The sequence below is a fragment of the Gouania willdenowi genome, unplaced genomic scaffold (assembly GCF_900634775.1).
Source record: "Gouania willdenowi unplaced genomic scaffold, fGouWil2.1 scaffold_101_arrow_ctg1, whole genome shotgun sequence".
NCBI classification, from domain to species: Eukaryota; Metazoa; Chordata; class Actinopteri; order Blenniiformes; family Gobiesocidae; genus Gouania; species Gouania willdenowi.
Genome location: NW_021144850.1, coordinates 1 through 17,466, shown reverse-complemented (window position 1 = coordinate 17,466; position 17,466 = coordinate 1). Strand labels below are relative to the sequence as shown.

At 34.5% G+C, this 17,466-nt stretch overlaps 1 protein-coding gene and 1 non-coding gene across 2 annotated transcripts; one reads left to right on the top strand and one right to left on the bottom strand.

The window, feature by feature from the left end:
- Nucleotides 1-291: 291 nt before the first annotated feature.
- Nucleotides 292-364, bottom strand: trnat-ugu (transfer RNA threonine (anticodon UGU)). The gene has a single exon. It is a non-coding gene; the product is annotated as a tRNA-Thr (tRNA).
- Nucleotides 365-16,482: 16,118 nt separating this feature from the next.
- Nucleotides 16,483-17,454, top strand: LOC114458350 (nuclear RNA export factor 1-like). Its single transcript, XM_028440735.1, has 3 exons — nt 16,483-16,702; nt 16,820-16,927; nt 17,025-17,454. Exons 1-3 carry the CDS (start codon nt 16,661-16,663, stop codon nt 17,235-17,237), a joined length of 363 nt encoding a protein of 120 aa, XP_028296536.1. The 5' UTR covers nt 16,483-16,660; the 3' UTR covers nt 17,238-17,454.
- Nucleotides 17,455-17,466: the final 12 nt, after the last annotated feature.

The following is a 17,466-nucleotide window of genomic DNA, read 5'->3' as shown; positions in this document are numbered from 1 at the left end:
AAGTCTAAATGTTAAATCTAAATGCCTAATCTTATATCTAAATGTTAAATCTAAATGTTAAATCTATATCTAAATGTTAAATATACACACAGATGTGTGCAGCAGGGACTGAAGGAGACCACGGCCCCTGCTGTCACAGCTGGGAGTTGCCATGGAGACGCTTCAGCTCACTTCCCTGGTCCTCTGTAGACTTCATAAACCAGGAACGCTTTCCATTCAAACCAATCCTAGAGCAGTTAAAGGGTGTCAACAAAACCATTAGCCACACCCCCTGTAGGTAATAGTGAGTGTAGGCCTTGGTGAGAATTGAACTCACAACCCCTGGTTTACAAGACCAGTGCTCTAACCTCTGAGCTATAAGGCCACACGTGTGTGTGTGTGTGTGTGTGTGTGTGTGTGTGTGTGTGTGTGTGTGTGTGTGTGTGATCCTCACACACAAGCAGCTGATCAGAGCAGACACACTCCACACTGTAGATGAAATGTGTCTGTTCTCTGTCTCCACCTTAGATAATGTTTCTCTTAGTTTTACAAGCTATTTATCTCGTTTGTTATCACTCTCTGTCTGACTCAGGGCAGACTGTGCACGGACTGAAAGCAGATCAAGTGCAGTCTGCCACACACACAGAGTCAGAGGAACCTCTGTGACTCTGTTCCTCATGAACATGTTTGTGCCTTTATTCTGTTGCTTCTCCACCTCAGTCTTCATTTTTCCTCTTGATTTGACAAAAGTCACGTTAGAGATTTCTGCTGGAATATAAAGCCATGGGACTTTATCTGCTCTCAGATCAAGAACACACTGACTTTTGACGAGCAGCTCCAGCAGCCAATAGTAATGCTTAAAACAGCTCATAAGATTGCTGTGTTGGTAGAAAGACCTCTGATTGGCTGACATCCATTCTGTATTGATAAACTTCATTTTCAGAGCCTGGAGAAGGAGAAAAGATTAACTGTGTACTCAGAACACTTTACAATATTACAATATGCTCAAAGATGATTATGGACTTTTGACCAAATAACATAAAAAAAAAAAAACATACTGCAGCTTTAAGCGAAGGGATGAGTACTGCTGAATTTTTACCTGCCAACTTTCTAGGTGTTTAGAACCGTGATCGTTTTAACTCAACCATATTTTTACACATTTTTGCAGCTTCATAGGCCAGTTAGCTCAGCTGGTCAGAGCGTGGTGCTAATAACACCAAGGTCACCATTCCTAAACCTGGAAGAAAATTTTCAAATAGCCAAAAACCTAGAATGACTGTCAGTAAAGAAGCTTCTTTTTGACATCTTAATAAATCAGCAAGTAGGACAAATACCAATTTATTGATGAATAATCCCAGAACAATTTAGGTTAAAGATCACATTACTCCTGTATTAGCCTCTCTGCATTGGCTTCCCATAAAATATAGAATAGAATTCAAGATTCTTCTTCTCACTTATAAAGCCCTAAATGGACAGGCACCAGTCTATCTCAAGGAGCTTGTAGTGCCATACAATCCCCCCAGAAAACTACCCTCTCAAAATACTGGCCTACTCGTTGTTCCATTTGTCTCTAGAAGTAGTATAGGAGGAAGAGCTTTCAGTTATCAGGCCCCACTTCTCTGGAACCATCTACCAACCACGGTTCGGGGGGCAGACACCCCCTCTACCTTTAAGGTTCGGCTCAAAACATTCCTCTTTGGTAAAGCTTTTAGTTAGGAACCAGCTCATAGCTCATAGTTAAGATGCAATAGGCATAGACTGCCGGGGGGGTCTGGCATGCTCGGCGTTAAGAGAGAGGTCATTTAGATTAGAGAGAGGGTCCCATTTCTCTCTCTAACACTCCCTCTATGTCTGCTTCTTCCCTTGTGTGTTTGCTCCTGTACTCCTTCTGGCTTTTGTCTTGCAGGTCCATGGGTTCCTCAGTGTGGAGTTACAGAGTCTCAACAACTCTGTCTCCACCCTTTCCTCTGCACACACCCAACACAGCATAACGTGGATGGCTGTTCATCATAGGAATGGGATCCACACAAGGTTCCTGCTGCTTAACAGAAGGTTTTCCTTGCCGCCATGATGAATTCATGTTGGGTGTGGGATACATATGTATGTGTATATACGTATATATGCATATGTGTGTATCCATAAAATGAAGAGTCCGTCCTTAAGACTGCTCTACTGTAAAGTGTCTTGAGATACCATTGGTTATGATTTGGCGCTATACAAATAAAAGATTGATTGATTGATTGATAGCTGAGACACCCCCCCCCCACCCACACACACAGATATCAAAGAACGCAGAACCTGTCATGCCAGCCACCAATCAGGAGCCAGCAGAAGGAATGTCAGTGTGAATTTCACTGTGACATCATCACACACTCTGCTGATGACATCATCAGGAGCTGGTCGCACATCAAAGGACTCAGCAGCACATTGAGAGTTCTTTAATGAGGGACAACCTTATGAGAGAGACACAATAACCCACAAACTCCTTGGACTCAGTGAATTTACTTTATATCTGTCACTCTGACAACAATTATATTTTTGATCTAATGATGGAAGTGCATCAGTTCAATGTAAAGAGTCTGGAACAAACATGCTTTGAAGCTCTGAAGGATCATCTCTGTCCGGAAAAATGCATTGGGCTGTGGCAGTTTACTAGAGTCTGGTATATTCCCATTTTGTTTCAACTGAAATATGAGGCCTTTCACTTTATCTGTGAGAATTTTGAGGAGGTTTCACTCTGTGAAGAGTTTTTGCAGCTTGCGGAGCAGGAGCTGGCTGATATCCTGGGTCAGGATGACCTTACTGTGACCCAGGAGAGCACAGTTTATCAAAGTGTTTTAAGATGGATAAACCACATGCCTGAGGAACGACAGGGAGCCATTTCTACTCTGTTACCAAAGGTACGACTGGGTCTGATGGACAAAAGTTACATCACAGACAATGTGCTTAACAATGATGTGGTAAAAACAAACCCTGAGTCCCACCTGTTGGTCTCTGATACCCTTAAAGTCATGTCTCAACCTTCGTTACTCTGCTCTGAGTCTGGGATCAACAACACCTTGTTTAGCCGTCGCTTGCCAAACGCCGTCTTACTGATGTTTAAATTATTTTCTAAGACCATAGAGGCCTTTGACTACAGAACTAACAGCTGGATCACAGTTCAGAATAATCCTAGTCTGGAGGATTCCATGACTCACTTACTATTCTACAGCACTGTCTTCCTTGGTAGATGCTTCTACATTGTGGGTGGTGGTTTTAGTTGGACCAACCCCTCTAACAGAGTGTGGAGGTATAACCTAGTCACACACACTTGGCAGGAGATGTCACCAATGCAGGAGTCACGGTCCTTAATGAGTGTTACTGAGCTAAAGGGATACATCTACGCTATGGGAGGCTGCAGGGATGATGATGTTATCTCACACAGAACTGCTGAACGCTACCAGCCCAACATCAACCAGTGGACGTTCATTGCATCAATGAATGAAGAGAGGAGAAACGCCAGCTGCACCACACTGAACAACAAGATTTACATATGTGGAGGATGGAGTAATAGATCACTGAATACTGCTGAGTATTACAACCCAGACACCAACCAGTGGACACTGATCACTCCCATGGGAACACCTCGGTGTGGACTTGCAGTCGTTGCATATATGGGCCACATTTTTGCAGTTGGAGGAAGCGATGGGTCCAGAGATCTGAGGTCTGCTGAGGCTTATGACCCAGTGACCAACACCTGGTACAATGTCCCTGAAATGGTCCACACACACAGTTACTTTGACATTGCAGTGATGAACAAGAAGATCTTTGTTGTCTCTTGTAGCACAGGAAACAGAATTGATGAGTGCTATGACTACACTACAAATACTTGGTCTGTGGTATTTTCTGGCATGGACCACCACAATGATTGGGTGAAATGCTGTGTGATTTCTGGACTTCCCAACATGGCTGAGTTCTGTTCACCTCATAAACCCATCATACCCAGGACACAGGTCTAAAAAAGGTCTAATCTAGATACTGAGATGGAGCAAATGTTATTTTCCATGATCCTAACTGGGAGTGTAACCTGCTCAGACCAGGTCTGTGTGTATCAATAAAAGTGTTTAAAGACATGAGAAGAACTAATGTGTGAATAAATAGATCAGTTCATGTCCCAGCTCAGATGGGATGGTTTTAATCAGCCTGGATCAACCTGAGTTGGTGATGATCTAGAAAAATAGGAAATTTTAGTGGTGACAACATATAGCAGACGTGTAGATGTAGTACATTTAATTATAATTAATGTCGTGGTTAGCACTTATTTATTTTAAAGATCAAGACAAAACAATGCAATTCTGCGACACAACAAACCACTGAAAACAATAGAACCTATTTTACCATTTAGAATAATGCACTATAATACAATATAACACCTACAGACAAGGTTAGGTGTTCAGCCTAAGTTACCATGGTGATTTAGCCTGGTAAGAAGTTATCCATCGTCTAAGTACAGCACACACTGATTAAATACAGGAAGTTAGAGAGAGAGAGAAGAGGAAATCCAGCTTCAGAGGACAGGGTCTTTATGTATTCTTCTTGTTTTGTGTTTAATGAGTTATTCATGTTTGTTTGTTGTATTTTCTAGTTTTTTTTGTGCATATTTATGGTCATTTTGTGAAACTGTACAGTACATTTGTGTACTTTTATTGTCCTTTTGTTCAGTTTTGCTAATATTTTGTGTGTTGTTCCTTCATTTTGAGCGTTTACTTTGGGGTGTGGCCAATACTAGACTGAGTATTGTGTGGCCCACGTCTGGTCCAAACCTAAAGCTAATAAATGATTGCTAATCAGGAAATGTCCAAATGAAGCTCTGTGATGATGGGCTTTTATTGTTAGACACGTTGTCCTAACCAACAGGACAGAGGAGTTCATCTGTTGACCAATATCATAGTTAATGTTGTTGTGGACTGTCCCAGAAAAGCTGCTGCTCTCTCTTTGATCTTAAAACAAAGCCTTTGCTGCAAATTAGAGATAAAATATAAGAAAAAAACACTACATTTGAGTAGAATTCTTAAAACAAGAGACATTATCAGTTCATGCAGCAAGTTAAATTTACTAAACAAGAAATATTGAAAAAAGATGTTAAATCTTAAAATAAGAAGGTCCTGATAAATATTCTAAAGGGTTAAAATAAGCAGAAATGGAAGATTATTAGATTAAACTACTTAAAATCAAACTTCCTACAGCACAATAATAAGTTAAATATACTGACTATAAGCAAATAATTATTGAGTAAAAAAGTTTTTTTAATTTATGCAAATGAAAGCTTCGGAACAAGAAGAAAACAACTAATCTAAGTAAAAAATGACTCAGTATTAATGAAAAATGATTAAGCTGTTTCTTGATACAAGTTGACTCATCTTGAAATAAACCTAAATCTATATTAAAACTAAAACCAAAACCTTAAAACCAGTTTTTGTTCTTAGAATAAACATCTTATCAGAATCACAACCAGGAGTATGAGTACCATCAACATTTATTAACAGTATGAACCGTACACCAGAAACAGTGGTTGCTGCACACTTTTTATGTCAAATTTAAGACAATTTAAGACTTTTTTTTTAAAGCAAAACCAACAGCAATGAACAAAACACATAATATGCTGCTGTATAAAGTGCTGTGATTTGTCACGTGAAGAAGGCAAAAACAAAATGATCAAACATTTGTGCAACACTACAATGTAAAGTATTCAAACATGTCTCAGTTCAAGGTCCATCTAACATGTGAGACCTAAGGACACTGAGGGAAAACTTGTGTCGTAGCTAGCCAAGTCAGGCATTAAACAACTTATTCAAAGGCATTGCAAACAAAAACCAACACAACAGACCTGACAAAATGCTGCTTGACATTCACCTATTTTTCAACCAATGATTTCCATTCAGCGATTGCTTTCCTATATGTGCTAGTAGCATCTTGATCATGGATGGCATCACCAATGACCTCGGTTTGAATGACAGAGAGGACCGTGGCAACACACTTTGGGTGTGTTAAGTGCAGAGTGTAGTAGTATTCCATCTATATCAACATTGATTCCCAGAATTCCTCCTGGGGGAGGTGCTCACAGGCATGTTTCCCACAACGACACAGCTGGATGTTCCATCAAAAACCAGCAGCGGAGAGGAGAGAGGCTGCTTCTCCAGGTATAGCCCAGGGTCCTCTCCTGGCTGGAATAAAGCAAAAAGGACAATGTGGTGAAGAGTTTAAAGAGAAGCAGTGCCGTGCATCAAAACAGCTTCAGAGGGCGTGTTCATTGAACACTCATTTATTATTAACTTATCAGGTTAGAACTAATGAACTGAACCAAGAGCGTTATCAACAGATAACAACACTCAGAAATTAATATGATTTAGATCATGTTTGAATCCATGTACCCTTCCTTCTTTGGTTATTTTGTTTCAAAACCAAATCAAAAAATAGAAAAAACTGATTTATTTTTTTAATTTTTCATTATTATTAATTAAAACCAGAAACAGGAAAACAGAAAAACCAAATACAGATAAAAACGGTGTATTTCTGATTGGTTTTAAAATCACAATAATCAAAATAACAATGGTAACATTATTTATTGTTTAGTTTGTTTGTCTTTTTTAGGTGATGACAGTTGCAAACACTGCAGCTTCTCTGTGAACTTGTAATAGAGAATAAGAACGCTACGTCAACTGTATAAACTATGGAAGTATATCTGTACCATAATTCAATTTAAAATTCATTAACAGAAATATTTTTTCATTTTCAGAATATAGCTGCATTTTTTAACTCATAAATAAAATGAATAATAAAATATCCATTTTCATTTTCTTCTTCCCTTAAACATGACGCTCTGGTGGGAGGAGTCAATGCAGACTGGAGAAGAATTACAAACGGTGGAAAATCAGATGATTTCAGGTCAAAATAATGTGAGCAGCTGATTTTCTGAGGGTGCACAGATCCTAGATGACTAAGATAGTTTATAAATGTGATGACTGGACTACAATAGAGTTACACAGAAGTAGTTTGATATTTGCAACCACTGTTTATTTGTCAAAGGTCACATATTCATTCAATGAAACTTTATTTATACAGGGACAATTCCAACAATAGTCACCACGTAGCATGAGATAACAGGCAACACATTGTGTGATCATTGGTTTCTAAGAAGGGTTTACAGATGAAAAGCTCTATTATAGCTAAGTGTGTGCTAATATGCTAATTATTGTAATATACAGTTTTTAATAGCAGACATGATATTTACAGTCATAATATATTGTGTTTCTGGGTGTGTAATGGTTACAGATGTGCTTGAGTGAATTAATATTATTTTTTATATTTTTTGGAAAATATATTCTCAATAATATTTCATCCCAAGGTTCTTTTTTCAATGTAGATATGGTAAACAACACCAAAATTCCATATGTTCATAATAATAAAACTATATAAATCTCTCCCATGTGACCAAACTATAACACTGCATTTTACTAAATAATGATGACATGTATGGTGACCATACGTCTGGTTTTAAACAAGTCCTCTTTTGTTTTTATGTGGTCTCTGGGTTGTCTGGGGATATTTTACTAATGACATTTCTGGGTTGTTCCCAGGGACTTTAAACGCATCTCAAGGCATGTGTTAATTTAAAAGACGTACCTCCACAAAAATGTGTTCTATCTGTCACCTGCAGTCACAGATTTGTTTCTGGTATAGATACAGATATAAATGCAACACAGCTCATCCATTGCCTAGGACACAATTCTGTTCAGTTCTTACCACTGAGCAGGCTTGATACAGGGCAGACTCTTGATACAGTCCCTCTCTCCCTCCTTGGTACTGAGTACAATGTACTCTGGCACATGAGACGGAGGCAAATGTAGTATCATTACAGATTTAAACTTGTTTAGATGTACACAAATCAGAACTACGACATTACTCTGGAATTGTTCCCACTTTTAACACAGACCTTCATTGAAACTGTCCTCGCTGAGGTCATCATTGTTCTCAAGGATTATGGTTAAAGTGCTTGTGTCGCCACTTCTGTCACCATCAGTGTCATTGTCTGTACCAATACAGTACCGTTAGGAGTGATTTAGTTTACATCATCGTTGGATTCAAGGTTTTCAACTGTAGTGGAGATAATAATAATAATAATAATAATAATAATAATAATAATAATAATAATAATAATAATAATCATAATAACATGTTTTTGGTGGAACTTTTACAAGCTCCATAATATATATTAGTCAAAATCAGCATAAACAGTAAATGTATCAGATCATTTAACAGATTTCTTACACTTACACAAACACACACTCACACCATAATAAAAAGAATAATGCATCAAAACCATTAAGCCAAGCTTCCCTGAATTACCCATTATATTTCAAGTAAACCTTGATTTATGTTTTTGATCTTTTCATGTAATTAGTTATAGAATATTATTTTACTAACAGCTTTAATATGTTTATGATTTTTTTTTTTTTTTGTACAACTAAAATGGGAACAACATTTATATTGGCAGGTAGTAATCAATGTAATCTATTTTATGTCTTTACAAGGCTTTAGGAGGGAAAGGAAGCACTGGGAGTGTTGCAGGCACTAAAAGAGAAGCCTGAGTGGCAACAAACCCAGAAACAACTCAGAAAAAAGATGATGAATGAAGACGTTCTGGTGAAAAAAACAAAGAACTGGTGTAAATATGCTGTAAAATGTGACAAAGTGTTTATCTTCCTAAAGACCATCAGGATGGGACACAGTTACACATTCTGTTAGATTAATAACTGAGATTTTAACGTCTACCACAGCGGAAGGAACGACGTAAGTCACCATGAAAAATCAAGCGCCACAAATATATACACTCCTTTCAAAAAGTTTAAAAAGATGTAAAGTTTGCAACAAATGTGTCTAATAAGTCATTAGTGAATACCAGAGAACCACATGAGTGAGTATGAGAAATTATAATTAAATATATAATGAAAATAAAATGTTAATGTCTAACTTAAAGACAAGCAACGTGAAATGAACAGTAAATGTACAACGTGTTGACTTGTTTGTGAACTGTATGTATAATAAATAAACACATGTGCTTCATATACACATTTATGTTTTTATTTAAACTGTTTTATAATTTAGGAATTAGGGCTGGACGATATATCGAGATTCAAGATGTATCGAGTTTTCTATTTTCTATTTCTATTCATATATCTATATATATATATATATATATATATATATATTACATTATGTATCAAAATACTAGTTTTAGGAGTCGCTGCTTTTACTTCTCAGAACAACATGTAAAGCTCAGTTAGATGATTAATGAGTGACACATATTGATCATCTGTTTGTTAATAAATGTCACTGTGTAACATTTTGCATCAGCAAATTTAACCCAGAATTTTCTTTCTGATTAGACTTTATTTGATAAAATTATCTAGATTTATATCATATTTCACCATTTAGAGAACATATAATGAGATATGTGTTTTGGTCCATATCACCAGCCCTAGTAGGAATGTTCACAGTATTTTAATGTTAATAAAGGTCGACCTATCAGATCACATAATTGTATTTAGTAAGTGGTTGACAAGTGGATATTTTAAATTTCTTGTACATCTATCTTAAAATATAAAGGATACTGGAGCTTGGTTGGGCGGGTGGGACGGATCATAGTGGGCGCCAGAAAATTTCACTTATTTTCAAATCCAAAACTTGATAGGTAACATGTGATTTTCATCCTTTAAGTGATCACATGATCATATGCAGGTGTTATTATATTATAAAATGCTTTAGAAGCACCACTTCAGTCCACATAAAGCTACAATCTGGAATAACAGCTGTATTTTATACAAGAGGAAAACTTTATTCTTTAAAGATTGGATTGAAAAGGGACAATAATACATTTAATGGATGACAATGGTAATATTTACAATCATTGTGATTTTAAAGATAAATGTTCTCAGAAACAACATTCATTAGTAGTCAGGGCTATTCCTATTGCCTTGATTCATTTCATTAAAGGAATATTACAGTATTCATCAGTATCCACAAAGATCAATAAACTGTTCATTGGAAGTTATTGTTTTTAGACACTGTTATTTATTAAACAATGTTTTCATCTTCAAGTAAAGAGACAAATATTATCTTCAAACTATTAGAAAACATATATTTTAAAAATTAAGACAAATATTTATCATTTCCTTTATTTCCTAAAATGAAAGATATTAATTTTAAAACAATGAATGATGTTTATCCATGTAAATATATTTTTAATGATTAGGTTTATGGATGATTACAGCTGCATGTTTAGTCAAACTAATAATGAAAGTCAACAACACGTCTTTTTTTCCTGTTCTGTGGTGAAGAGGTTTTAGGAAAGAGTTGATGATTGGCTGCTCACACACACTGTGATACCTGGCTTTGATTAGCATTTGGTTACATTTGCTTTTATTTTGAAGGACAAGAATGCGGAATTTGTATGTAGCAATTTGATGATATTTAGAAAAAATAAATTTTTAAAATATTCCAAATTTTAAAGCTTTTAAAACTGATCTTAAAAATGTATTGAAGTCATTGAAACATTACAAAACAAAAGCGGTATCAGATTGTCCACATTTGTAATGTACCCTTCAATAATAATAATATTAATAATAATAATAATAATAATAATAATAATAATAATAATAATAATAATAATAATAATAATAATAATAATAATAATTATTATTATTATTATTATTATTATTATTATTATTATTGCTGCTTGGATATGTGGATTGGTGTGATGTTTGTATATGAATGTAGACTGTACAAACTGATCAAAAGACAATACACAACATTAACAATAATGAAATAAACAGAACATTTCACAAACTAAAATAATTAATTTAACAAAAGGTTTGGAGCAGACACATTTTACATTGTTTATAAATATTTTCAACTCATTTATAAAATGTGAAAACAGCTTCATTTTGAAATATCTACATTTGTGTTTTACCAAAAAATAACTTTTTTTCCTTACATTTCAAACTTAATCTGAAAACCAGAATCCAGAACCAAAATATAATCCTGTAATGAAATCCATAACACAATTGTGTATTTAAAAGTACAAAAAAAACAAAAAACAAAGCTCAACTATGAATATAAATATCACAAAACCAACAGTTACCCAAATAAATGTTAAACATTTGATGTAAGAAATCATTACATGTGTAGATATTATTTAACATTTTAAAATGACTTTCTTTAGCCTTCAGCAAACACAAATATATCATCAGAATATTTTTACTAAAATCAGAGTTAATAACTTGTTAAAATATAATTTATTTTCAAAGGAAGAGGAAGAAAAACATTATGGTTCAATGCTTAAATTTATTTTTTTTTTCTTAAAAAAACAAACAAAAAAACAACTTTTTTTTTTTTTTTTTTTTTAAACAAATTGTTTCAGAGAACAAACCATCATAATTTAATCATAAAATTATTTCTACTCAAATTTCCATTAAATCATCCACAGACCAAATCCTTCAGTCTGTAACTACTTTATTCACTCTTAAATCACCATTAAACACATTTATTATGACTAGTTTGTCAATAAAGTTTATAAGAAGTTGGTTGTGACGTCAGCGCAAAAGTTGTAAGTGGTTGCCAGGATAAGTTTTTCCCGCTGATTGTGAGATTATAAAATAACTAACTTTTAGTGAGTTTAACGTTTAACAGTTTAACGTAGGTTAAAGGTGATATTTATGTTTTATTTGGCTGATGAACGGATGGTTTTTGGGGCGTTTCTGTGGATATTCATCATATATGATGCGGGGAATCGACGGTTGTATCTGGCAACCAGCTAGAGTCAGGAACAAAGCAGTGAAATGGAGGACGGACAGAGCTGGATGATGACTACCGTTAAACTAGAAGAAGAAGAGGAAAAGGAACAAATATTAAGGAGGGAAGTGAAGCTGAGTATGAGTAAGACGGACAGTGATGATGATGATGATGATGAAGGCTGCAGGAGGAAAGCTGTGCTGGAGGAGCTTCGTCATCCCGACCATGTGTGGGACGGAATGTTTGCTCCAAAGATGGAGAAAAGCGGAGAAGAAGAAACGGAGGAGTTTTCAGATGTGTGCTCTGTGAAGGAAGAGGTTAGAACACTCCGTGTGTTTCCATTCATTCACTCACTCACTCACCACATTCATCCGCTGTTACACACACACTGGAGACTAGTTTAACTGGTGACCCACTTCATTCACACTCACATTTCTCTATCAATATGTGACGATGTAAAGGTGGAACAACCTGTGTGTACTCAGTGGAACACAGAGAACAAACTACAGAAAAACACACTTTATGTTAATGAGCTAAGGAGTGGGCAGGGACCGTCTACAAAGTCACACCCCCAAAGGAAGCGTCAACAATAACACCAATAACCATGTGGACAGTCTTTATTAGGGCTCTCTATTTACTACAGCAAATATAGTTAAGAAGATACTTTATCTTAAGTACTACAGAAGAACTATTAACAAAAATACTGTTTATTTTTATTTTTTTTATTTTATTAATATTTTATTTAAAGTTTGTAAATAACCAATAATTAATAGTAATTTCATCTATTATCCTGTAAACCAGGTTCTCAACTGGTCTCACCCTGTGACCCACATTTTGCCACGGTCATTAAATCACGACCCACTTTTTTTTAGAACTCAACCAACCAAATTTAGTCTTTCAAAAATATCTGTCGACAACACACACATATAATATTTTTTAAAAATATAAATCTATATATTTTCCTGTGCAACATGCATTTCACAGCATGCCTATCAAAAGAAAAGTTCTTTCAAAATAAAAGACAAGTCCATCATGAGGCATTAACTTAAGTATTTATTTATTTTGACCAGCTGTTCATGACCCACTTTTGTGTCCTGACCCAGGGTTTCCCCCAGAAAACGTGCTAAGTCTGGGGGTAGTGAAGCCCACTGGTGTTTAAAAAACAATTGTTAAAAGTTGAGAGGAATTTTGAAATAATGACTTATGTGATATTATGAGCCATTTATTAACAATATTTAAACGTAGAGTCTTACAGAAAGGCACAATCTTGAAATACGGTTTTAACAAACACAAAAAAATACAATTAAAATAAATAATATCAATTGTTTTCACTTAAGTGAAATCTTAGTGAATCTTAAAACAAGACATTGCTGGTCACATTTCAAAGTAAAATAAATTAACATAAATAAAATCGTGCAAACATGGCCAAGGAGTAAAACCAGGAAACTCAGAGGCTTCAGTGATTGACAGCCTACATCATGAAAAACATGAAATCTATTAGTTATTTTATCATATATATTTCATTTTAGTCAGTGTACTGTATTTACATTATTTATTGGTTACTTTTGCTTTCTGCATCTCAATGCTAGTGCCATGGTGTAGAGTCTAGGGCTGCAACTAATGACTATTTTAATAGTCGACGAGTCATTGATTATTGAAACAATTAACCGACTAATCGGATGATAAATCGTACAATTATTTACTCTATGTTGCTACAATTTTTTTTACATTTGGCTTGGGTCAAATTACGATAAATAAAAACAATAAATAAATGAATAAAACAATTCTCAACTTAAAGTGTAAACAGGTTCCTTACAAACACAAATCAAATTGAATAAATCATCACCAGAATGTGATTCATTAATAACATTTATTCATTATAAAAAGCTACAATTTCTGCTGACTCATAGAGCTGATATTTCATGAAACATGTTTGTACATATGGGTCACTGCATTAGTGATATTGTATATCATCTATTTATTTCCTCATTTTAATGATTATTTTAGAAACAAATAAAAAGCACATGAAAAGCAAAAATAACTACAACAGTGTTTTTATTGCTGCTGAATCCAGTTTATTTTATATCTGATAGAGTTACATAAAGTTATGTTTGATAAATATCTCACTGATTTACTATAATTAAACTAGTTAAAATAGTTTCTTCTTTTCATAAAGTGGTTAGCATTAGCGCTTAGACCTGTCTTATGTGTTGGTCACTGTTACGACCAGAAAGGAATGAACATATTTATAAAGGATACGGGAAAACCAGGATATACAATTTTAACGTTTTTATTTATGCAGTGCCAGGATTGCTGGGTTTCCACTGTTTCCTGAGGAAAAAGGAGCTATCAACAAAGCCCTAAATCCCATGTCCCAAAACTAACAAAAAAACAAAGAAAGACAAGGTAACGATTGACAAAGTAAGAACTGAAAGTTGGACCTGACGAGTCAGCTAAACAGAACAAAAAGGTGCAGTTCCAGGTTAACCCTGTACAGGGCCCGCGGAGCTGAGGCCACACCCAAACTAACGTGTGTGGTAACTTCTTTAAAATGTTTAATTACATAAAATAGGGGTTTGTTTTTTACATTTAATTGTTGCTTCATCTTCATCATTTCACCGCACATAAAGACAGGACAGATACAAATAAATTAGATTAATAAAAGTAAACACACAAAAAAAAATCATACAGTACATCAAGCAAAAATAATGAATAAATAAATAACACACATCTAAATAGAAGAGTCTACGCTGTAAGCCCGAACGTTCAACTTCATCCATACAGCACTTTAATTGAACTATTATCAAAAAGTACAAGTAGACAGTCATCCAACCTTTTAAGTTCTGGAAAATTTTGACTTTGAAGTTAATCAATTTTTAAAAAAAATAAAAATTGAGGTAATCGATTGCTCAAATTTTTTGAGTTCTAGTAACTTATTTGGGTTTACAGTGATATAGGGCCCATTACATTTTTGGCTAAATTGGCTCCCATATTTTCCTAACTTCGACCATAGTCTGACTGTAATCTTTTCCATGGTGCATAAATTGTAGGGTTAGGTTCATTACGTTTTTCCTTTAAAAGTCAAGGAAGTTAAGTTTCTCTGTGTTGTTTTAGATGAAAAATTTAATTGGAAAGCTCATATTGATTATGTACAAAGAAAGGTCAGCAAAAGTATTGTCATTTTATATAAAGTTAGAGATGTGTTTGATTGCAGCTTGTTGAGGAGGCTTTATTCCTTGATGATTCTCTCATATTTCAGTTATTGTACTGAAGTCTGGTGTAACACATATATCATTACCACATTAGAATCATCAGTAAGAAAGGTCACAGAGAGCACACCAATCATATATTTATGGATAATAAACTACTTAAATTTAAGGATCATGTCGAATTAGAAATTCTGATTATTATGTGGAAAGCTAAACAAAAAAAAAATTTCTAGACAATGTTGCACATGACGTTTGCCATAGAAGAAAATATAACTTCTGGAATATGTTTGTATGGACATCATTAAAACAGAAATCTGTCTGTTTATGGAGTTAAACTGTGGAATTTAAACGTTGTATAAGTTTTTACAAATTTAAGAAAATGTACAAAGACAAAATTCTGAGAGGTTATGAAAAAAAATTGGAAACACATGAATATAACTGTAGAACTGTAAGAGAAATGATGGTGTTTTTGTTATGATTTGTGACCTGGTGATGAGTTAAGGTGGAATGTTGTGGAATCTAATTGATTTAATTTTTAAGTTGTTATTAGGAACAGATAATACAAGATTTATTTTTCCTCTGTTTCTTTTTGTTCATGTATGGAAAACTGAATTTCTCCATGGGGATGAAAAAACATTACAAAAAAAAAAAACTGTTTTAATCTTTAAATTGAATGTAAGAATGTGTGTCTTTGTGTGTTAACCCTGAGGTGGACTGGCGACCTATGAGTGGTGTACCTTTAAAGACTTTTTAAAACTTATTAAAATAATGCAATGGGCTCTGGCGCCCTCGTGTGGCCTGGAATCGCAAAAGCATAGATAGTTAAAAGATTTTTAATTCATATGTGGGAATTTTCATTTTAAAAAAATGTACTTTACAAATTAAAGTAGAATATAGAAAACTAAAAACACTTATTAAATTAATGAGTTAGACTAACAAAACACTAAAACATTAAAATAAACACCTAAATAATATTAAAATTATGTGAAAACAAAAATGGCCTCAATTCCTGATGAAAAACGCAGTAAATTAAAAACAAATAAAATGACAGCAATAATATTCCATTATTATCATATATTTATAAAATATTAATATAGTTACTGAAAATATAACATCAACCTGGAGTTAATAACAGGCTTTGTGATGTTTCTTCTTGAAAACATTAATTATGCTAATTATGAAGAGAAAAGTCAGGTGTGTTTAAGCAGCACCACATGTGAAATGAATTAGAAATAATTGAAAATATAAATATACATACCCGAAAAACAACACCAACAAGGCCAATAAACATTTACAGAACAAGACAATAAAATTAATGGTAAACACAAAAAACAACATAAAAAAATTTAAAAAAATCAAAATGAGGGGAAAAAACAATAAATGCTGGAAGCACCAGGTGATACTTTTATATACAGTTTACATTATTGTGGTTAGAATTATTATTCATTGATTACAGTTGGTTTCATAACGTATTATTATTATTACTTAAAATGTGGTTTAAATATTTAAAATCTTCAGAATTGTGTTGTTTCATGATGACCTTGTGGATTCTTTCATAAGTGGACGTGAATGTTGAAACTTTTATCTGTTTAACATACTTGGTTTCCCAGGATATAAAAGTGGTTTTAAACAGGAAAACAAACATGGAGGCCATCATTAAGATCATTGAAGAAAACATTCCTCTGGTAACGGTCGTACGACAATCAGCAACAATCTGTGTATCTTCATATACTGTGGATACTTTAAAAGTTAGATCATCAAAGTGAAGTCCAGACCTAATGAAATCAATGTTTTCTTTGCAGTTGACAAGTTTGAACCTCAGTCACAACTGCATCCAGAGACTGGATGAACTCAGCGAGCTTGTGACCAAAGTGCCTCATCTGAAGGCCCTGAACCTTTCACACAATGACGTAAGACTGGCAGCTCCAAGGCTTTCATTGTCATGTTTGTGTAGTAGTGTTGAAGGTTCATGTGTTGACGCCTACCGGCTTCCTGTTTGTTCCTCAGCTGAAAAGTGAACATGAGCTGGACAAGTTGAAGGGGCTGAAAGTGGTGGAGCTGTGGCTGGTCAGAAACCCTCTCTGTGACCTTTTCAAAGACAGATCTTCATACGTCAGGTCAGTTTTCTATTCTGGGTTGTTAGAGATGTTTACACGTGAGCTCAGTAGATTTACTGTAACAACGAAGGATGTTATTGTCATTTTACTGTTAAAATCCTGAATATATGAATGTAGTCTGTTTACCAGATGTAGTTCTGGGAACTTGTTTTTTTATGATTCCTAAAAATAGTTGACTGAGCGCTCTGCATCCAAGAAGCTAATGTTTCCATAGTTCATTAAAACAGACGCAGATTGAAAAAGATTTGATCCAAATTGGATGTTTTGATGATTTGTTATCGAAGGCAGTTTCTGCCAATCCAGCGTCTTATATCTGAGTTTCCCACAACATG

Coding starts and splice junctions, on each gene's coding strand:
- LOC114458350 (XM_028440735.1), top strand. CDS start 16,661: ATGGAGGCCATCATTAAGATCATTGAAGAAAACATTCCTCTG. Junction 16,703..16,819: donor TTGAAGAAAACATTCCTCTG/GTAACGGTCGTA, acceptor TTTTCTTTGCAG/TTGACAAGTTTGAACCTCAG. Junction 16,928..17,024: donor TGAACCTTTCACACAATGAC/GTAAGACTGGCA, acceptor TTTGTTCCTCAG/CTGAAAAGTGAACATGAGCT.